Source organism: Protopterus annectens, chromosome 3.part0 (genome assembly GCF_019279795.1).
Source record: "Protopterus annectens isolate FY-2018-M chromosome 3.part0, PAN1.0, whole genome shotgun sequence".
Taxonomy (NCBI): domain Eukaryota; kingdom Metazoa; phylum Chordata; order Ceratodontiformes; family Protopteridae; genus Protopterus; species Protopterus annectens.
The window spans coordinates 1,190,515,999-1,190,539,742 of NC_056731.1; the positions used below are offsets into that span (position 1 = coordinate 1,190,515,999).

Genomic DNA, 23,744 nt, shown 5'->3' on the forward strand with positions numbered 1-23,744 from the left:
TAGCCTGTCTGAAGGATATTAGTGCTGTAAATGTGCTATGGTTAGGGCGAAAGCCATGCTGGGTAGGGTTAGAATTTTTTCCTGTTGAGGATTATCTAGTTAGTCTTCTTATGACTGCACTTTTCAAGAATCTTTGACTAGTCCTGATTTATGTAGTACAGGTGGATTTTTTCCACCATTTTGAGGGCTTCCCAGTGGAGATGGGATGTTAGCTCAAAGTCAGCGAAATGGCAATGCTTGCTTCATGAACATCCTTGTCATGGGTAGAGTATAAAACCAACTTCCAACTTTTTGCCCTTCCCCAGACCCTTGAGAACTTTAACTTGATGATTTCAGACGCATTCCTTTTACAGCTGGATCTCTTGAAATTTTAGCAGCCTGGCCTTGTGGTTTACTACAAGCTAAGTCTGTGGAGTGAGGACTTACATGGGGACAAGGCAGACAGGTGTCAGGAGCCATCACAATGTGGATGGTTTGTCAGAATCTCTAGCCAGAGGACTCAAGGTGCAATGATGTCATTTCAGGAGGCATATACAAATCCCTGTCAGATTGTTAAATGGTCTCAATGTTGAATAGCTAAACACTATTAATAACACTGATGTAGAGATGTGAACAGGACCTGCTTTATATGAGAGCGCAGTACAGTGGGTATCAAGACACTGGCCTTTTTTCCACTGTGGTGGAATTTTGGAGACTGCATATATAATTAGCAGGGGATGTGGAGCATACACCCCTGCAAAAAATAATTAAATAAAAGATTATTTTGTTTGGCATACCCATTCTAACATACAATATCTCATCTCAAACTGAGTGGTGACATCCACCCTAATCCAGGCCCTAAAGCCACTCAACAAGTACCCCCCCCCCATCCACCACCTAATGCACACTCCCATATCACAACTAACCTACCCCACAATGGACTGACCTTTTTCTTATCAATATGAATCTTAGGACCCAAACAAACAAACAAAATACATGAATTTCATGCTTCCCTCTCCCTCTATTCCCCTGACATAGTAGTAATAACTGAAACCTGGCTAAAACATCACATAACTGACAATGAAGTTTTAACCCCAGGTTATAACATCCATACACTGGACAGAATGCACAAACACAGTGGAGGTACAGCTATAATTTACAAAAATACACTCGAACTAGAAAGCTTAGAACCAAACGTCCAGGACTTAACGCCAAAATATTATTTACCCATCTCAAAGTTAATCCCAAACAATATACAACCTTTATAGCAATCTACATCCCTCCTGGCAACAACCTCCCCATATCTGAGGATTTTCTTCAACGGACATCCTCCATATTTAATCAGAAAACCATACTAATGGAGGCCTCGATACTGATGGTCTCATGTGTACTTCAGATAAACCCTCAAACTTCATCAACCTGCATGGATTCTGCCAAACAACACAGTCTCCAACTAGAATAGACAAATACAGTAATAGGCAGTCAATTCTATACTGGACATTAACCAACAAACCCTCACTGGCCTATCAATCAGACTGCCTCCTTGACAGCCTCAGCGATCATCTACCTAACTACCTACTTAGACAACTTCTACACCCCCAAAAAATGCCAAAGAAATTTGCAACAAAAAGAACTTCTCACCCCATACTTTTATATCCATCCTCTAAGCACTGTGGCTGCTCCCCACTAAAAGTTCTCGATCTAGAGTCTGTCATAAAATACTTTAACAACAAATTCCTAGACATACTAAACAGTCTAGCACCTTCTAGAAATACAAGGATAAAATCAAATTATGCACCATGGCCAAAAAAAAGACACCAAACAGTTACTCAAGCACAGAGACAAAACTTGGACACAATATCAGGCCAACAAAAACCAAGCCACCCTAGATTACTACTGACAACTACAAAATAAAGTCAAAAACTAATCAAGATTGATAAAAAAAATATTGTACTGGCCTCCAACAAAAACATCACAATAATCCTCAAACATTCTGGGCTGCTATAAAACAACTACTACAACCTGGGCAATCCTCAACTCCACCCCTACCACCACAAATACTGCAGACAGCATAGGTACCCAGTTCAATACATATTTTATCAACTCCATACTATCATTACCCAAACATAACAGCAATACTCCACTATCCATACATATAGAAGCTGAAGAAACTGCCAATGCCTTCTCCCTCAAAACTGTCTACACCAGCACCATACAAAATTGACCAATAAACTGAAACACACAGCTCTATCTGCTGATAAATTACCTAGTGAATATCTGAAAAGTACAGTTTTGTACCTACCATAAATGTAGATGTCCGAACAGGATAGCATCTGCAGTCCTAACAAATGGGTTGTCCTGTCGTCAGGCAGCCCTTCGGTCGGCCGGATTCCAAAGTCTGGGTCTGGCCTCGGCTGGTGTCGCACTTCACCCGACGTCATCACTGCTGGTCTTCGGGTATAAAGGCATCAGCCGACGCCATTTTCCTCGGTGTTTCTTGCCCCAGATGCCAGTTGCCCTCTTGGAAAGCTAAATTTTTGGATAAATGCCAATGTTTCCAAAAAGTAGAAGGCAAATACAAAAAATAGACATGTATGTACATATATACAAACAAATACACCATAAGAAATCCCCCCCCCCAGCTAGCTATTAGGTGGGGAAATACCCTAGGAATGCCACAGAGGGGAAGGAGGGTGGGTAATCCTGACTGCAGATGCTATCCTGTTCGGACATCTACATTTATGGTAGGTACAAAACTGTACTATGTCCTTCAAGGATGCATCTGCAGTCCTAACAAATTGGTAGAATACCATAGCCAAACTAGGGGAGGAGGAAGAAGGAATTATGGTGTAGTTAGGATCCCTTGCAAAACAGCAGTGGCAAACCCTGCTCGGGATCTAGAGTATAGAGGTAAGTTATAATGCTTGGCAAATGTATGCACGGAGGTCCAAGTAGCAGCCTCTATAATGTCCTTGGTAGCCACTCCTCGTAAGAAAGCTGTGGTAGTGGCTGTAGCCCTTGTAGAATGAGGTCTTATGTTCTGTGGAATTTGCTTTCCATGGTAGGAGTAACAGAATCTTATGCAATTTCCTATCCACTTGGAGATTGTCTGTTTTGAAATTGCTTTTCCTTCCCTTCCTGTTGCATATGCTACTAGAAGCTGGTCAGTTTTTCTATTGCCCTTGGTTCTGTCCAGGTAGTAGCGCAACTGTCTATGTACATCCAAGGTATGCAGTAGTCTTTCCCCCCTATTCTGTGGATTGGGAAAGAAGGTAGGTAGGTGGATTGCCTGGTTTAGAGACACTCTGGATACCACCTTAGGCATAAATGTAGGATTAGTTCTCATGGACACTATCTTGATGGAAGATTAGGAAGGGTTGTACTGCCATTAAAGCCTGTAGTTCCGAAACCCTTCTTGCTGAAGTAATTGCCAGCAAGAAAGCAGTTTTCCAGGATAGGTGTTGTAGATCTGCTGTTGCTGCTGGTTCGAATGGAGGGAGTGTCAATTTTTCTAGCACAAAGTTCAAGTCCCATGCTGGTAATGGTGGTTTCCTTGGAGATTTTACATTCTTGATTCCCCTCAGAAACTGCCTGAGTAGAGGATGTGAGAAGACAGGGGGGATCGAAGCTGTATTCTGCAGAAATAGCTGATGCATGTATCTTGATGGAGGAATAGGACAGGCCTGTATGGAGAAGTTCTGCCAAATACTCCAGGATGTTGGCAATATCTACCTTTGCCACATCTTTCCCTCTTTCAGTACTCCAAATAACAAACCTTTTCCATTTTCCTGCATAGTTCCTTCTTGTTGAAGGTCTGCGGGCCTCAAGGATAATGTCTTTAACCCTTTGGGATAAATCTGGGTTAGTTGCTGTTATGTAATGTTCCAGGCAGCCAGTTGCAGAGTTTTCAGGTTTGGATGCAATATGTTGTAGTTGCTCTGAGTTAACATCAAAGGAATCAGGGGTAGTGTCCACGTTTCCCCCCGAGACATGCTCCTCAGTAATGGATACCAATGTTGTCTTGGCCAATTTGGAGCTATCAGAATTATCCTTGGACGTTCCTCTTTGATTTTCAGTAGTACCTTGTGCATCAAAGGAAGAGGTGGAAATGCATATGCTGTCAGGCCTTTCCAACTGAAGGATAGGGAGTCCACCTTCCAAGCAAGTGGGTGGTATGTCCTTGTGCAGAATTTCTTGAGCTGGTGATTGAGTGGGGATGCGAATAGGTCTATCTGTGGCATTCCCCATTTCTTTGTGATGGCCTTGAAGATGTCCGGGTGTAGCATCCATTCGTGAGCATCCGAGGTAGTTCTGCTTAACATGTCTGCTAGGATGTTTTATTTTCCCGGTACAAATATTGCCTGTAACTGAATGTTGTAACTCAGAGCCATATTCCATAGATCCAGAGCCATTCGGCATAGGGGGTATGAATGAGTGCCTCCCTGTTTGTTGATGTACCACATGACTGTGGTGTTGTCTGTCCTTATCATCAATTGGCCTTCTTTGAGGAATGGTCTGAAATTCTGGATTGCTAGTTTTACTGCCAGCATTTCTTTTTGATTTATCTGCAGGTGCAGCTGATCTGGAGTCCATAAGCCTTGAATGCACTTGTCCAGCATGTGGGCCCCCCAACCGAGGTCTGAGGCGTCCGTTGTGATGGTCTGGCTTGGTTGAATGCTGTGGAAGGACAAACCTGGGTTTGACCGGCATGCCTGAGCCCACCATAGGAACTCTTGTTTCAGGCATGGGATCAGTGGTAGTTCGGTTTCTAAGCTGTGTCTGTGTTGGGACCATAGATTCTTTAGATACCACTGTAGCTTTCTCATATGCAGTCTGGCATGGGGAACCAGGATTATGCAGGATGCCATGAAGCCCAAGGCCTGCAGTACTTTTCTTGCTGTTAGTTTGTTCTGCTTTGTTAATGCCAAGAAGTAAAGAGGAAGTTGTTCTTGTTTTTCTGTAGTTAGGGATGCCATCTGTTTTACTGTGTCCAATTCTGCACCCAAGAATGTTCTTGTTTGGGATGGAATCAGTCTTGACTTTTTTAAGTTGACTGTGTATCCCAGGGCTTGTAGTAAGCAAATGACTCTTTGTAAGTCTTGTGTCAGCTTGTTTTGGTTGTCCGCTTGTATCAGGCAGTCGTCCAGGTATGGATAAATTTGGATTCCCTGAAGTCTGCAGTGAGCGATTACTGATGCCAGGCATTTCGTGAACACTCTGGCGCAGTAGATAAGCCAAAGGGCAATGCTGAGAATTGATAATGCTCTGATCCTGCAAGAAATCTGAGGTATCTTCTGCAATTTGGTCGTATGGGGACGTGCAGGTATGCCTCCTTGAGATCTAGAGTTACCAGCCAATACTCCTTGCCCAGCATGGGAAGAAGTTGCTGTAGGGTCAGCATTTTGAATTTTGGAACAATGATGAATGTGTTTAAAGCGGACAGGTCTAGAATAGGTCTCCAACTTTTCTCTTTTCTTGGTACTAGGAAGAGTCTGGAGTAGAATCCCTTGCCCTGTTCTGTAGGTGGTACCCTTTCCACAGCTCTCATCTTTGTTAATTGAGCTATTTGTTTTTGAGCTTCTGTCTTTTGATTTGGTGGTAGGTTTGGCATTCCTCTTTTTACTGGTAAAGTGTGGAAATGAAACCTGTAGCCTTGGTCTATAGTCTGCAAAATCCACTTGTCTCTTGTGATATAGTGCCAGTTTTTTGAAAATAAGGCTAACTTTCTGCCTAAGGGTGCTGCTGTTTGTTCCCTGGTAGGCGGTGTTAGAGCCAAGTCACTGTGATTGTCCTGTTGCAGTGGTAGTAGTTGTATGTGTGCCTCGTTGGTTATTGTCTTGCCACTGGCGTCCCCTGTAGGCACCTCCTCTGGATTGATTTCTGCCTCTTGAACGCCTATTCCTGCCTCTCTGAGTTTTAGAGGAGTCTGGAAAGGACCAATTTTTGGAAGGCCAGTTCCTGCTAAACCTTGGGGGCTGAACCTGTAAGAAATCTTTAACTGTTTGTACAGATTTTGCCTTCTCTTCCATTTTCTTCATTACCTGTTGGGCAGGAGAACCAAATAGACTGACCTTATCCATAGGAGCATCTAATAGCTTTGCTTTAACATGGTCTGGCAAGACCTGTTCTTTCAAACATGCATGCCTTCTTATAACTGTGCCAGTCATGGCTGATATAAATGAAGCCTCCAGTGCATCATAGCCACATTTTAAAGAATGGTTACTAACCTGCTGAATGTTATTCACCATTTCTAGAACATATTTCTTATCTAAGGTATCATCAGTGGACAGTTTCTTAGTTAATTGATCAAGCATAAACTCTTGGTATTGGATCATATGAAACTGACAGTTCAAAGCTCTAGCTGAGAGAGTAGCAGAGGTATATACTTTTTTACCCCATCTCTCTAAGGACCTGGATTCCCTTTCAGAAGGGAGAGGGTTTTTCGCTGAGGTTGAAGCTAGTGCCTTAGGCCCCTGGGAAATAGTCTCAGGATCTGCAAAAGGAGCCTTGTATAAGTGGTGATGAGTGTCCGGGACCCTGTAAAACCTATCGGGCTTAGCAGGGGCAGGGGGTAAAGTGTCAGGAGCAGTGCAAGCATCATTGAATGCATCATCCACAACAGGAAGAACTGGAGGTGTAGCTAAAGGCCTGTGTTGCGGTAAGTGTAAAAAGGTCCTAAGCCTTTTTCTAGAGTCTGAGAAATCTTGTCCCTGCCATTGGAATTGCTCTCTCATGGCATGTAGGGTTTCCCCAAAAGAAAATTCCTCTGGTGGAGAGGCAGAAGGAATCGATTCTTCAGCATCGGAATCTTCATAAGTAGAAAAAGGAGCCTCTGGATGGTCTGTGTTGTCTGTATCATCAGAAGAGTCATCTGAGGACACTGGCTCAGGGGGCTCTGCTCTAGGCCTCTTTTCTGGGGGTTGAGAGGCCCTGTCTGGGTGAGATTGGGATTCCCTTATTAAAGAGATGAGATCCTCTGCCAGAGTAAGCATTTGGGAACTGGAACTGGAACTGGGCCTGTGAGAGGGGGGCTTAACAGGCACAGACTTAGCAGTTTTGGCTGCTTTAGCCCTAGCAAAGGCCTTAATAGACATGGCTGCAGGAGGCCTAGCAGCACCACATGCTGGGGTAGAGACATCCAAAGGGATGGTGTCCGATAAATCTTGAGAAACCACAGTAGTAGGCAAAGCTTCAGAGGCCGATTCAACTAGGGTAGAAGGGGCCTCAGTAGTAGTCATGGATTCGGCTGGAGATTGACCCGTTTGCTTGGTTTCGGCCGAAACCGAGACACTCGCGGTTTGCTTACCCGTGGTTTCGGCCGAAACCGCGGACCGCGAGTGTCGGTCCTTTTCTTTGCGTTTTTTAACAATTTGAGTAGTCGGAGGATCCGACGGCATAATGTACGCAAAATCTGAGCCAAAAAACTGTTCAGCAAACTCCGACCGACGCCTAAGCGTTCGTCGGTTGAAGGAAGCACAGGCTAAACAAGCTGCTACGTCGTGGTCTGGGCCTAAACAAGGTAAGCAGTAAGAGTGGAAATCTTTATGAGGTATTTGTTTCCCACAAGTTAAACAGTTATTCACTTTTTCTGACATCGGCTGAGGCAAGAAAGAGTCCCCAACGGGGTACTTAGCTTTATAGAAGTCTTCGAAGTAGTATTCGGTAGTAGTAATCTCTGGATCTGACCGACCGGCACTTGCGAACAGCTTCTGCTTCGGGCGCCACGCGGCAAGAAAGACTGAGGAAAATGGCGTCAGCTGATGCCTTTATACCCGAAGACCAGCAGTGATGACGTCGGGTGAAGTGCGACACCAGCCGAGGCCAGACCCAGACTTTGGAATCCGGCCGACCGAAGGGCTGCCTGACGACAGGACAACCCATTTGTTAGGACTGCAGATGCATCCTTGAAGGACATCTAGCAGCCAATGCTATCTCCTACCTTGTCTCGATTTTGATCCATCATAGAATATGTCCCCAAGCTCTGGAAAATATCTGACATCTCCCCACTGCATAAAGGTGGAACCACAACAGAAATCTCTAACTGCAGGCCAATCACAATTTTATCACCACTATCTAAAATTCTAGAAAAATGTATGCACTTACAATTCATGAATTACCTGTTATGTAATAACCTACTAACCAATTCTCAACACGGCTTCTGACCCAGTCTTAGTACCACAACCACCCTTATAAGTTTCACCAACACAATCAACCAATTTAAAAAAATAATGGACAACTAGCATCCTCCATCTTCCTAGATATGTCCAAGGCATTTGACAGTTGTGTACACTTACCATAAATGTAGATGTTCGAGTGTATTCACTCTGTTGCAGTCATTACACTTGGGTAATCTGCTGGCAGGTTGCCCTCAGTCGGCCTGAATATCAAAGTCTTGGGTCCTGCGTCAGTTGCTGTCTCCTCTTCCATGACGTCAGGGGTATAAAACATGCAGCCGACACCATTTTCTTCAGTTTTTCTTGCCCCAGATGTCAGATGCCCCCCAAAAGGGGAGCAAAAATATATATACATATATCTACATATAAATGCAATTTTAACAACATAAACTTTACCTTCATCTAAAAGCAAATACACCACAAAGGCTGTAGAATATAGTGAAGGAAAGAGAAGTTCTAGAAAAAAGGGGGATGGCGGGTGGGTAACCCAGACTGCAACAGTGAATACACCCGAACAGCTACATTTATGGTAAGTGTACACAACTGTACTAAGTTCTTCATGTTTCACTACTGCAGTCATTACATTTGGGTAAAATCCCAAAGCTATGGATGGGAGGCTGGAACTAAATAGCATTAGGAGCGGCTATAAGACCCTGCAGAACTGCAGGGGCAAAGCCTGCCCTGGACTTAGAGAAGATTGGCAAATGATAATGCTTTGTAAAAGTATGAACAGAGCTCCAAGAAGCAGCTTCTAGAATGTCTTTGGTTGGCACCCCTCTGAGAAAAGCTGCTGAGGTAGATGCAGCCCTGGTGGAATGTGACCCGATTCCCTTGGGCATCAGTTTACCATGATGCAAGTAGCAGAAACGAATGCAGTGGCTTATCCATTTTGAAATAGTCTACTTTGAAACAGCCTTCCCCTCTGATCCTGCAGCAAATGCCACCAGTAGCTGCTCTGACTTTCTTAGAGATTTGGTCCTGTTTAAGTAAAATCTTAGTTGTCTGTGTACCCCTTGTTCTGCGGATTTGGGTAAAAAGTTGGCAGGTGAATAGTTTGGTTAAGAGCCACACTGGATACCACCTTCGGCATAAAGGAAGGATTAGTCTTGAGGGACACCCTGTCCAGGTAAAATGTAATAAAAGGCTCCAAAGCCATGAGAGCCTGTAGTTCTGAAACCCTTCTTGCTGAAGTGATTGCTAGCAGGAAAGCTGTTTTCCAAGATAAAAACTTTAAATCCGCAATAGCTGCTGGTTCAAATGAAGGCAGGGCGAGCTTTTGCAACACAAAACTGAGGTCCCATGCAGGAGTTGGGTAATGATCTGGGAGGCCGTAAATTTTTGGCCCCTCTAAGATACTGTTTTAGCAGAGGGTGAGAAAAGATGGGAGGTTCTGTGTTGTAATGAGCCGAGATGGCAGAGGCATGGATTTTTATTGATGAAAAAGATAGGCCCTTGTAAAGCATCTCAGTCAAGTATTGTAAAATCTGAGGAATATTTGGCTTTGCTGTGTCTGTTCCTCTAAGATACTGTTTTAGCAGAGGGTGAGAAAAGATGGGAGGTTCTGTGTTGTAATGAGCCGAGATGGCAGAGGCATGGATTTTTATTGATGAAAAAGATAGGCCCTTGTAAAGCATCTCAGTCAAGTATTGTAAAATCTGAGGAATATTTGGCTTTGCTGTGTCTGTTCCTTGTGCTTGATTCCAAGCACAAAATCTCTCCCATTTATCCACATAAGATTCTCTAGTACTAGGCCTTCAGGCTTCCAAAATGACATCCATCACAGATTTACTGAGAGATGTTGTTTGAATAATTACATGATCAGCCATGCTGCCAGGTTCAGAGTTTGGAGCTGATTGTGCAGAATTTGATTGCTCTGCTGAGACAGTAGATGAGGTATTTGAGGCAAGTACCAAGGAGGAAGTTGAGACATATTCCTTAGAATTGGGTACCAGTGCTGGCGAGGCCAGTCCGGACCAATTAGGATCATTTTTGGTTTCTCCTGTCTGATCTTTAGTAAGACCTTGGGAAGAAGAAGCAGAGGAGGAAAGACGTAGACTGATAGGTTTTTCCAACTGAAGGATAGGTCATCCACTTTCCATGTTTGTCTGTGATAAGTTCTTGTGCAGAATTTGTCCAGTTGATAATTTTGGGGAGAGGCAAATAGATCTATGTCCGGACACCCCCATTTCTCTGTTATGCTGAAACTTGTGGATCCAGTTTCCACTCATGAGGGTCCATAACATTTCTGCTTAGGTCGTCTGCCAGAGTATTTTGTTTTCCTGGCAGGAATTGAGCTTGAAGATGTACTTGGTAAGTCAAGGCTGTGTCCCACAATGCCATGGCTAGTCTGCATAGGGGGTAGGAATGTGTACCCTCCTGCTTATGTACCACATAAACATGGTGTTGCCCGTCTTTACCAGTAGTTGTCCTGGATGAAGTAAGTCCTTGAAGGCTGTCAGGGCATTCTGAACAGCTAACATCTCTTTCTGGTTGATATGCAGATCCATTTGTTTTGGGTTCCATATGCCCTGAATGCATCTCCCTGCCAGGTGGGCCCCCCAAGCATTGTCTGATGCTTCTGTAGTTAGGGTTTGGGTGGCAGGGGGTAGAGTGAAAGACCATCCCATGTTCTGTGACACGTCTTTGCCCACCAAAGAAACTCCTGTTGTAGGCAGGGAATGAGAGGAATCATTGTTTCCAGACTGTGACAATGTTGACTCCATAAACTTTTTAGATACCACTGTAGTTTCCTCATATGCAGTCTTGCATATGGAATTAGTAGAATGCAGGATGCCATGAACCCCAAAGCCTGCAGAATTTGTCTTGCAGATAACTGGGTTTTTGTTGCCATCTGTTTGAAGTAAATAGTCAGTTGCCTTTGCTTGTCTGGCATAAGGTAAGCCATCTGGGCAGTTGTATTCAAGCTTGCACCCAGGAATGTAATCTTTTGAGAGGGTACCAGTTGTGATTTCTTTTCGTTTATTGTGTACCCTAGGCATGTTAGAAGCCTTTTTACAAATGCCAGATGTTGAAGAATGTCCTTGTTTTCTGGTTCAATGAGACAGTCGTCCAAGTAAGGATAGATTTGTATGCTGCTTTGTCTGCAAATTGCAATTACTGGTGCCAGGCACTTTGTAAAGACCCTGGGCGCAATAGATAAGCCAAAGGGCAGTGCAGAGAATTGGTAATACATAAAACCAGCCTTGAAGCGGAGGTATCTTCTGCACGATTCCCTTATTGGAATATGCAGGTATGCCTCTTTTAAGTCTAGAGTCACTAACTAAGCGTTCTTGCCCAGCATGGGCAGAAGCTGTTGCAAAGTCAACATTTTGAAATTTGGGATGTCCAAGAATGTGTTCAAAAATCGATAAATCCAGTATTGGGCGCCAGGCATTGTCTTTTCTGGGTACCAGGAACAGTCTTGAATAAAACCCTTGCCCTTTTTCCTGTTCTGGTACTGGTTGAATAGCCCCCATTTCCATGAGGGACGTAACTTGTTTCTGTGCCTCTGCCCATTGATTTTGTGGTAGATCTGGCCAACCGTTTGGGCTACCAAAAGATAAGTGCTTGGGGATGGCAGTGTGAAATCACGGAGACTGTTTACTGTAGGGTCGTGCTTGGTTTCCTCCAGATTTGGAGGTAGAGGCATCCCATTGTTGTGACCTGTAAGAACCCTGTGATTGGTATCTAGAGCCTTTTGAGCGCCTAGATTTGCCCCATGAGGCACTGTCGGACACAGGAAAGGACCAATTTTTTGTAGGCCAGTGTCTACTAAATCTGGGTGGCTGCACTTGTAAGAAATCTTTTACAATTTGCATAGATTCAGCTTTGTCTTCCGTTTTCTTTAAAACCTCTTCTGCCTTATTACCAAACAGAGCATCATGCTGTAAAGGTGCAACCATATTTAGCTTTTAACATGTTCAGGCAGATTTTGCTCCTTGAGCCAGGCATGCCTTCTAATCACAGTTCCAGTAACTGCGGCCCTGCAAGAGGCCTCCAAGGAATCAAAACCACATTGCAAAGTATGCTTTCCGACCTGTTCTGCTGCATGCAATGATTCCTGTAATTCTTTATTTTCCACACATTCAGAAATCAACATCATTTTCTGTTTAAATAATTCCATAACATGCTGTTGATATTTAAGCATATGAAACTGGCAGTTTAAGGCCCTAACTGCCAAGGTTACAGACGTATGAACCTTCTTTCCCCATCTATCCAGCGCCCTGGAATCTCTATCAGAGGGGGTAGGTTTTCTTGGCAGTTGAGGCCTTTACACCTTTGGGACCCTGTGAGATAGTTTCAGGGTCAGCAGCAGGATTTTTGAATAAAAATTTGTGGGGGTCAGGAACCCTGTAATATCTGTCTGGCTTACTAGGAGCCGGAGGGTAGGGAATCAGGAGCCATGCTTGATTCCGAAAACACATCATCAACAATGTCTAATACAGGAGGTATAGCCAAAGGCCTATGCTGAGGAAGAAGGAAATCCCTAAGCCTCTTTTTTGATTCTGAGAAATCCTGACTCTCCCAATGAAAATGTTCCCTTAAAGTATGCAAGGTTTCTCCAAAAGAATAATCTTCAGGAGGAGATGCAGATGGGATGGATTCCTCTGCATCTGAATCCTCATAGGGTGGTATAGAAAATTCCTGATCAAAAGAAATAGAAACCTGATCTGAAGATTTATAATCAGTGTCTAGCCTAGGCCTCTTGGGGGGGGGGGGGGGGTTGGGAACCCCTGATCAAGGTAATTATGTCTTCAGCCATTTTGATCATCTGTTTTTTAGGCATAGAGGCCTGAGCATGTGGCTCATGTGTTGGTTTTTTAGCCTTAGAAGTTGCTTTTGTCTTTGAAGCTGGCATCGGTTTTATACAGAAATGTTGAGGCCTGAAAACACCCTTAGAAGCCGGTGCCTGCTCAGCGGCTCCGGACCCATCCGAGGGAGAGACATCCATGGGTACAATACTCTGAGAATCTCGCGGCATGCTGGACACCACATGGGTCTCGGTAGAGGCCTGCGGCTCGAAAGTAGCGGGTATCAGGGGCTGCGAAAGCACCTGAGTACAGGCGAACCAGCGACTGACTTAGGAGAAGCTTTGTCGTCAGGTTTGGACCTCGACGGTCTGTCTCTGTCCTTTTCTTTGCGTTTTTTGAGAACTCCAGTAGTCGGATTACTATCCGATGACAGTTCAGGGTAATTAAATCTGTTTACAAAATATTTTGAAGCAAAGATATACCGACGCTTAATAATGTGTTGGTTAAATCTAACACAAAACCGACAGCAAGGCACGTCATGATCTGGGCCTAGGCAAGGAATACAGTACAAATGAAAATCTTTATGAGGCATTTGCTTCCCACAAGTAATGCAATTATTAGTTTTTACTGACATCGGTAAGGAGCAAGAAAAAGTTTCCCCAACGGGGTACTTAGCTTTAATTGAAGACTTCGGTTCTGAAACTCGAATGCGAAAATTTCAGGAGTCGGCCGACTGGCACTTGCAAACTTGCTCCTGCTTCGGGCACTGCGCGGCAAGAAAGACTGAAGAAAATGGCATCGGCTGCATGTTTTATACCCCTGACAACCTGACATCATGGAAGAGGAGACAGCAACCAACGCAGGACCCAAGACTTTGATATTCAGGCCGACTGAGGGCAACCTGCCAGCAGATTACCCAAATGTAATGACTGCAACAGTGAAACACGAAGAACATCAATGCAGCAGGTGGTACACTCTTCTTTTAAAGCCTGGCTCTCTCTAATGGCTACAGCTGAAGACCACAAAAGACTGCTGAAACTTGGGCTGGAAGATTAATGCCACGCTTTGACTAGTATCCAGTAATAAGTACAATTCCTGCAAAAATAATCCTCACAATGAACATCATTCTTCTCTATTTCAACTTTTCAGTCAATGAACGTGCCCTCCCCAGATTAGTCCCATACAGAAGGGAGCATGGCAGACACTGCTCGTGACTTTAGGAGATATATGCTTAGCCAAAATCCTGCAAGATGGTACTTCAGAATGTCTGGAAACGGACAGGAAGCCACAGGTGTGCTTGCTGGATCTCTCACAAACTATATAATGCAAAGCAAAGGGGATGGAGGGGGGCTAAAAGCACCACTTCTTGGGAAGATAGCAGCAACTTACCCTCCTTTTCACCAACAAGAAGTGCCCTTTGACAGGAGAACAATTTATAATTAAAATAAGCTGTTTCCTAAGCAGAACCAGACTTTTCAGGAGTTCTTTGAAATTGCTTGAAGGACGGAAATTCTCAGAAAGTGCCTGCCTCTTTTTCCCCAGAAAGTTAAAAACTGGTGCACTGCTGACATACTTCCGTCCATTTCCATTAATTCTTAAAGGGCTTTACATTGGTGGGCCAAGATGATAGTACTGAAATCCAGACTATGGGGGTTAGGGGAGATGCTACATGATTAATTACCCTATTTTTTTAATCTTTTGATCATTCTTACTTTGGCAAAAAAAAATGTCTTGGAAGTCCTTCACCATTATACTGAACATGGCACAGAAGGCATGACCTGTTCCACTACATTTATTTGACAAGCAATAATACCAAGCTCTAATCTGCTTATGAAATAAATGAAGATCCTGGTGCCTAGCCTTCATTTTGCATGTAAATAACTTGGCCTTATGGCCCAGAGCTGAAATAGAAACAGGCCTGAGAAAAAACAGTACTTAACCATTGCTTACACAACCTGGTGACAACAATCACAAGTCTTAATGGGGAGCTGGAGGAGCCACTTAATATCTTCTACACAAGGGCTTTCTGGCAGAGGAATGGTGGAATAAAGTAAGAACATGCTAGCTGAGACTCTCCCAAAGAAGACTAAACTATGAATACATTACTTTCTCCGGGTACTGCACAAGTGTAATGTCCAGCTACTGTCGCACTTGGAAGCTAATTCATAAAAAAATAGTAAAACATTATACAAATCACTGAAGCTAATCCACGGTGGTGCTGCGGTAGCATTGTTGCCTCAGAATAAGACGCTGACCGGTTCGACTCTCAGCTAGAGCGTCTTCTGCGTGGAGACATGCGTGAATGGGTGCACCTTCGTTGAAGGTTGTGGGTTAGGGCTGGCAACTCAGCACGTAAAAATCAACTGCCAATCATTAGCAGACCGGAGTTCCGCTGTGGCGACCCCCTAACCGGGAAAAGCCGAAAGACACAACATACAAATCACTGAAGCTCTCAGTAACTTTGGCCTGCATAAACCTTGACCTACTTTTTAAGCTTTGTGATGGTAAACAAATATAAATCAGATTAGGCTCCTACAAAAAAAAAAATAAAACAATCCATTTTAACACAAGTTATATTGCATGTGTATTTTTAATTTGCATTTTCTGCAACTTCAATACTTACATGACATCTGGTTCATACCGCAACACAACACTTCCCATACCTGAAAAGGAAACAAAATGTGTTTTTTTTAAAAACTACCACTCAGAAGTCATACCTTTATTTTGAACTGCAGGACAGAAGTTAATATGAAACTCAACAATGAATAAACTTAAAAAAAACGGACACACTTCTTTATAGTGTAGCTATACTAAAAAAAATAAGTAATTTCATGTATCACTGTAAGTTCAATATACATACAAGAACAGGGCAGCACAACTCTGAATCACTATGTGACATAGCATTTTGCATGCTTTACAGGTTCATAGGTTTACAGATTAGTACTAGGCTAACTGCCCTTGTGGGCCATTTCAGTCCTACCCAATTACCCCATGTGTCTGCAAGGTAAATAACTTAACCATTTTGCTAGTCTCCCACCCTCATAACTATTTGTTGATAAAAAATCACAAGTTTTAATGAACTTTCATTTAAGAACTACACAGTACGAATACAAGGAACTTAATAAAATTCACCTATTTTTCTGCATACTTTCTCCATGTATTTCTAAAAGTGCCCCTTTGCACTACTGCTGTCTGCTAATCTTCAGAGTGAAGACTGTCAATTGTTAGTACACTGACTGTGTTTTGATGGACAGTTGACTGATACTCAGAATATTGTGCCTAAAAAACTGCTGACACCCTGCCACGATAGCCAGACTTTCAGGCTAGTGAGAAAGTGAGCACTGCATTTTTCCCACTTTTTCCTTCTTCTCCGAGTCTGCAGTCTCAGAGCTGTTACTGGTAACTCTGACCTGTGGGGGCTTATCCCGACTTCAGAGTTGCTGTGGGGGCTTCCGATATGGAAAAAATAAGATTTTATGTTTTGCAAACCTGGGAATGTTACTGATTTGACTAGTGACCTCCCAAGGCTTTAGATGCTTCTAGGTTAAGATAATCACATGCCAATTAAAACAGAAGTGATTACTCATAGTGGACATTGCTAACTGAATGTTTTTGAATTTTGTTATGAACTCAACATGATTATTAGGTTCTGGTCATTTTTAGAGTACTGCACCTTACTGGTATTTCATCATGGGTTGCGTCTGCAAAGGGGCCCTGGGTCTAGAGACACATTCGATTAACAAATTAAATAAATACCATACTTCTCAATCCAACTTGTATGTCTTACTCCCTAGGTTTTCCTTCTCTTTTTACTGTCTTAATTATCAGATGAGCTGGAATATGCATTTTCTAGAAAACACAGCTGTGCAAGTAATATAACAGATGTTCTAATGGATCACCATTGTAGTAACCTAAGCTATTTCAGTCTTAATCCCTGCAGCAGCCAGGTTCCCAGAGCTTTGAGCATCATTCAACTTGCTCCAACTACCAGGAGAGCATGAGGAGCTCACCATAAAAGGAAGCTTGAGTGCAAAAATACTTAAGAAGATATTTTGCCTAGAAAGGAGGCAACAGCCATGAATATTTGTGCTAGGAAACAAAGTTATCTATAGCTGCATGCAAAAGGGTGAAAAACAAGCACACCCTGGCAACACAAAAGGTTTCACTCCCCCCAACTACTCCACCACAGTAACGCATGCTAGCCCTAACATGCAGTTTTTACCTTACAAATTCAGTATACAAGACAGTTGTGGACACACACACACACACACACACACACACACACACACACACACATTACCTTTATCAACCAACCAGAACTTGACCAGGTGGGAGTTCACACAAATGGTCTTCCACACACATCTTACAGTTGCTCACTTGTGTCAAAAAATGTGTTAACAAAGTCAACTGTAACCCCTAGATGTCAGAGCAATAAGTAAAGCTGTGTTCCATAATAAGAAGACAGAGTAAGCTTCTCAAGCACAAAACTGAGATCTCAAAGAGCAGCCGCATACTTACTAGGGTAGGCAAGTATGCAAGACCCTTTTCCAAAATTTAACTTGAGCACTGTTAGGGGGCATTCTAAGGCAGACAAGCAAAAATGACTGACAAATGTACCTTGATAGAAGACTATGGCACACCACTGAGCAGGAACTCAAACAAATAATCATGAAACAGAGGCATCAGGCCCTAAAGAGAGTCTCTTTTTTTTTTTTTTTTTTTTTTTTGAGGGGTATCAACAAGAAAACCTTTTCCACCTGCACACACATCACTTTTCAGTAGCAGGCTCTCTTGCCTCCTTTAGCATCTGCTGCATGAGCTTAGAATTTTGATACCTTTTAGGCAACTTTTTTTCTATTACCCAGGTAGCTAGTTGAAGAGTTTCCAGATTTTGGAGCATCAAACTCCTAATGCTTTGTGTGAGAAAATCCAGTCTGTGGGGAAGCTTATGATAAATACCTTTGGCCAAATTGAAAAGAATGGAGAACCACTGCTGCCTTTATGAGAAGGAAGTCACCAGCACAATTTTTAGACAATCCTTCTAGATCTTTAGAAAACCACTGGTAATTACTGGAAAGGTATATAGGAACATTCCTGCCCAATACCTCTCAACTTCTAAGAGCAAGAAATCTGGACGAAGCCATAAATAATGGGGGGACAAAGTCTCAAAAATAGGGACACAGTTGAAATATTGCTCTTACAAACTAAAAGTTGATAGAATGACATGTTTTGCATTAGTATGAATTTTCTAAAGGTTATGAAGTCTAACTCAAATGTCTGACATTATTTTCTGACTTTAGTCCTTAATGATTTGCCAACAATTTGACACAAGTTGAAGGGAGGGGGAGCCTGAACAGGCTGATAGTCATGGTGGCTGGAAGGACTGGGATTTTTGGAGGCTTTTCCTTTCTTTTTTCATCTCCTTTCCATTGTTTTTTAAAATCTGATCACTGGTTCCTTGTTTATTGGAAGAGGTGGCTGAAGAGAAGGGAAAACTACTGTTTGGTCTGAAAAAGAAGAGTCGAAAATTCCAAGTCACTCCTTAAATCACCATCCCCTTTCATTACACTTCTTAAGCACTCCAGCTACTGCAGAAGGACCAGAGTCTCTGAGAGAATTTAAAATCTTACACGTATCATCATCAGGAAGCTTTTGAGAACAAAGACAAGCAAGTCTCCTCAAACCAAATACAGAAACAGCAGCTCTGGAGGACAAGTCAGTAGCATCATGAGCACATTTTAAAATATGCTTAGTCACCGGAGAAAGAGCAATCACTGAAGCTTTTAATAAGTTCTTTACCTTGGAAGAAAGGAGATTAACCATCAATGTCTGTATTTTCTCAAACGGATTAATCAAAAACTTATATTTCTGTTTTAAAATACAGTAAAAAGTTTTTTTAAACCAATATATGAGCTTGGCCATTTAGAAATCTTGAAAGCTGAAGTACTAGAAGAATACCTTTATTCCCCAACTTATCTACTGCTTTCTCATCATTGTCAGAAGGAATGAAGTTAGTAGTAGTAACCTGTTTAGTTGCAGCAGATTTAGAAAGAAAGCATGTGTGGCTGGGGCACATTGTATATCCTGTCAGGCCTCTTAGGAGCAGAAGGCTGATCACCACAAGACTGGATGCAGGGAGAAAAACATTCTCTAAAGCCAGCAATACAAGAGGAATAGGAGCAATTTTAGGCATCTATAGCAAATCATAATATATTTTCTGTGCCATAACGGATCTCAATGGGGTTTCACTGAAACACCTACTTCGTACTAAATAAAATGTCAGTGAAAGAAATTTCTTCAGCAGGGATGTGTAAAGCTATACCTTCCTCAGAATCGGAATGTTTAGACAGAGAAGAAATTCCTGAAGTGCACTCCTTTCCCCTGCAATGTTAACACTTCTGAATGAAAAATTCTGTCACAATGACAAGGAACTTCTTTTCTTCTTCTTTTTTTTGCCTGAACACTCTGAAGGCAAAAAAAGCAGTAATCATGTTTTTTTTTTCTGTATAACTTGTAATTCTGTATTTTTTACTTGTATTTCTTGTGACTGTGGAGCTTTTCTCTCTGGGCCTCCACTGAAAAAGGGCTGTAGCTCAGTCAGACTAACCGGGTCAACAAATGTCAAATAAATAAACTAATTTAGTGGATCTGAGTAAATCTATGATGTCCATGGACATAAAACCAGGAGATTGGAAGTTTTTTTTTTTTTTTTTTACTAAGCACACTGCAAAAAGCCTGATCCTGAGAAACACTGAACCCAGCACCCACAACCCTATCCTAGCCAAGTGAAGTCCCATAAGATGGTTCCTTCCCTGGACCCAGACAACAGCAAAGGCAGCCTTCAACCACAGAAGACATGGCTGTCCCATAGTCTTTGGTGGTTTAGAAGGCTACCCAAAAACCGTGGGAGAGAAAGATGGGTTATCTGAGGAACAAACCTCCACAGTCGAGTCACCAAAAGCAGCACAGGTAAACTAGGAGATGGTCTGAACCTTAACAATTCCTTAAATGTTCTCTGTGTGTACTGGGGAAGGTACATTCAGAGAGACTGACTGCTGCTCCATCAATAAGCTGAGAAAGGAGGTCTGAAATGTGGTTCATGGAGCTTTGACAAGTCAGTAAAGTGAATGGCAGAGAACAAGTGGCTCTGAGATAAGTAAACCACTGAAAGTCCTCTACAAGCACAATATCCTCTTTCAAACACATTCATTTTCAATAAATGAATACATTTTTAGTCAAACATGTTTAGTCAAACATTAAATTTTTCCTCATAAAAAAGTTTACAAAGGCACCAACACAACAGTTCCCTTCATGATAAAATGACAGTACCAGTCACTCCATTTCTTAGCACAACTATTTTTCATGGCAAGAAAAACAGGTTTTAGTCATAAAATTCAAATAAAGTATGAAAGTTTCCCCAACGTGGACTTATCTGCCTAGCTCTTGAGGGATTGACAGCCAAATGACAGAATCATGGGATCTGCAGAAGTGTTCAGAGCTTTTGTTGCTGCCAAAGTGAAGTGTGTTTTGCTGCTCCAACTGACTTTTGTATGGAGCACCTTGTGTGCAACTGACAGTTGGGGAGCCGAGAGAGTGACCAAAGCTCTAGGAAGTGGACTGGTGCAGGGGGTAAGACCCAATTATCTTTGACTACTGCAGTAGTGATCCATGTCCTGAACATCATGAATTCTATCACCTAAGATATTCCTTATTTTTGTTTACTCCTTCTGTACTGTGACAGGACATCAATAGCTCAGTCCCTTAACGGATTTCTTTTAGGAGATACTAATTATGTTTTCCTTCCACAAAGACACACTGCTGGACTTACTTTGTCAGTGTTAAAATGTTAATGTTATACTTTATGGTATGATCATTGCTTCTGGTTTTACTTTGTACACAACTACCATTACGACACTTACTGTATATGTAATTGTTTGTTGCAATGATCAGATTTTTATGTTTCATAGTTTCATAGTATAGTACTAGGCTATCTGCCCTGGGGCATTTGTAAGCCTAGCCATAGTGATGTGGCTTTTGCCACCCCATGAAATGGTACAAAAATGTACAGAATAAATCTAGAATACTCTGCCTCTGTCTAGTAGTGACACAGTGAAGGTCCCCTTATATAACAGAATTAGTTTACTCTGCCCCTGTCTAGCAGTGACACAGATGTGACCCCTGGGGTAAACTTACCATCTCCCATCCACTCATCAAGATTTCTCTTGAAGAGAGTCAGTGAGGGGTTCTGCCTAATATGAACTGGGATCCTGTTCCAAAGCATGGGAAGCCTCTGGGTTATGAATTTATCCCTCCAGCATGTCCTATTCATACTTGTGCCAAGGTTTAAGTCTTTAGCTCTCGTGGTCCTGATGGATTTGGATTTTTTGAGGTGGAGCATGTCCATCAGATCCTGATTGGACATGGCCTTGTACGTCAGGCAGAGATCACCTCTGAGCAGGCGGTATGCTACTGAATAGAGCTGAAGTTTCTTTAGTCTGGCAGAATAAGACATATGCTGGAGACCCTTGATCCTTTTGGTGAGGTACTTTTGTGGTCTCTCCAGCTGTTGCAAGTGCCGGGTGAGGTACATACCAAATGGGGCGTTGTACTCAATCATGGGTCTGATGAGGGAGGAATATAGGGGTACAATGACATCCTTGGATCTGAATGTGAAACCCTTCATGATGAGGTGTGCAAGGTAGAATGTTTTTCTAACCACTTTGGCAACGTGGGTGTCAAATGAGAGGTCGCTGTCTACTTGGGTCCCTAGGTCTCGGATTACTTTTTCCGTACTCAGTGGGTTGCTGTCTATGTGATAATTTGTGGGTACTTTGTTTTTTCCAAAAGGGATGACTATACATTTTTTGGCATTTAGTTTAAGGCCGTGACTACGGCACCAGTTGTCCGTTTCAGTGAGGCCTTTTTGTAGGATGTGTGTATCTGCTGGTGTATCGACTATGGCGCCTAGTTTGCAGTCATCTGCGAACTTTGTCAGCCACAGCCCTCCCATGTTTGCTTTAACATCTGAGAAATAAATGCCGAACAAGAGGGGTCCCAGGACAGATCCCTGTGGGACACCACTTGTGACTGGCTTTGAGTCTGACATTGCTCCAGCGATTTTAACTTTATGGGTTCTGTCCTTTAGCCAGTTTGCAACCCATCTAGTGACATAAGGGTTCACTTTTAAGTTGTTTAGCTTATCTATGATGCCTGAATGGGGTATTGTGTCGAAGGCCTTAGCCAAGTCCAGGTATGCTGTATGGACTGCTTTGCCCTCATCAATGGCTCTAGTGACTGTTTCAAAAAAGTCAACCAGGTTTAAAAGGCAGGATCTGCCCTTTACAAAGCCGAACTGGGTGGGGTCAAGCGTCTGTAGGTCCCCTATGTCTCCGTTTATGAGTTCCATAATGATTCTTTCCATGGCTTTGCAGACCAGGCTAGTCAAGCTTATGGGGCGGTAGTTTCCAGGGTCTGTAGAGGCACCCCCCTTGTGGAGTGGGACCACTGTTGCTGTACGCCAGTGTTCAGGTACATATCCCGAAGTAAGGCTAAGGTTAAATAGCATTTTTATGTGTGGGTTTAACTCCTCTTGGAGTTCACGTAACACGCACCCCGGGATACCGTCAGGTCCCATTGATGCTGTGTTTTTAGCTTTGTTTAGGGCGGTTCTGACTTGGACATCTGAGATGACAGAGAGATTACATTCAGCTGGTATAAGTATTTCTTCTTTTGGGGGTGAAGGAGGCGAGAAACTTGCACTGAACCTGTCAGCCAGAATGTTAGCAATATCTGTGGGTTCAGTGTATTTTTTTGTTGTTGTGATCCAACTCTGAGCATATCTGAGGGTTTCCGCCCAGGTTTTTAACATAGCTGAAGAAGGCTTTGTGGTTATCTTTAGTGTTCTTAGCGATTTTTCTCTCAAAGTTTGCCTTGGATGTTTTTATGAGAGAACGTAGTTTTCTGCTAATGTTGATCAGAGATGTCTTCCCTTCATGGGATTTCGCTCTGACGTGCAGTAGCTTCCTTCTTTTGTTATACAATTTGTTTATGGCTGAGGTCCACCAGACAGGACGCTTACATTTGGTGGAGAGGGACTTAGATTTGTTTGGGATTGCATGATCCATGCATTCTTGGAGATGTCCATAGAAAGCATTTGTGAAGGATTCGCATTGTGGGATGTGGTATCCACTGGCACAGTGGGCTTAAAGGATACCATCTCAGTCTTAAGAAGAGTGAAGTCTGCTTTTGAGAAGTTTTTCACTGTGGTCTTTTGTGCTGGGGTGGAGGTGGGATATGTATATCCAGGGTGATTAGTTTGTGGTCAGATCTCACTAGTGAGGGGTATACTTCGGTGTGGAGCATTTTGTCCCCATGTTTGTGATGATCAGGTCTAGTATATTATCTCCCCTAGTGGGAGAGGTGACTAGTTGTTCCAGTGCATTTGAATTTATGAATTCCAGGAACCTTTGGGCTAGGGTATTAGGGCTAGAATAATGTACCCAATCTATGTTTGGGTAGTTGAAGTCTCCCAGTACGATGGTATTTTGTGATACATTCATATCCTCCAATGTCTTCAGGAAGGCTGAGTGGGGTTCTTGAGATTGGGAGGGTGGTCTGTAACATGCTACCAGTTGTATAGCAGTTTTGCCTATGGTTAGTTGCACCTGTATGGTCTCTGATGCTTCATGTGTTGCTACTAACCTGGAGGTGTGGGTGTCCTTTATGAATATGGACACTCCCCCTCCCTTTGTGGTTCGGCCCGGGTTTTCGGGCCGAAAAGCATGATACGAGGTATAGCCTGGTAGCGCTGGGGTGCTCTCAGGAGCCTTGAACCAGGTTT

General features: G+C 42.9%; 1 protein-coding gene across 2 annotated transcripts in view; it reads right to left on the reverse strand.

Moving 5' to 3' along the window:
- The window catches only part of NSUN2 (NOP2/Sun RNA methyltransferase 2), a 1,231,765-nt gene that overhangs the window by 91,461 nt on the left and 1,116,560 nt on the right, over positions 1-23,744 (reverse strand). For both annotated transcript variants that reach the window (XM_044065403.1, XM_044065402.1), the window contains exon 18: positions 15,528-15,567. In XM_044065403.1, the coding sequence (XP_043921338.1) occupies positions 15,528-15,567 (40 nt within the window). The remainder of the gene's footprint in view (positions 1-15,527; positions 15,568-23,744) is intronic.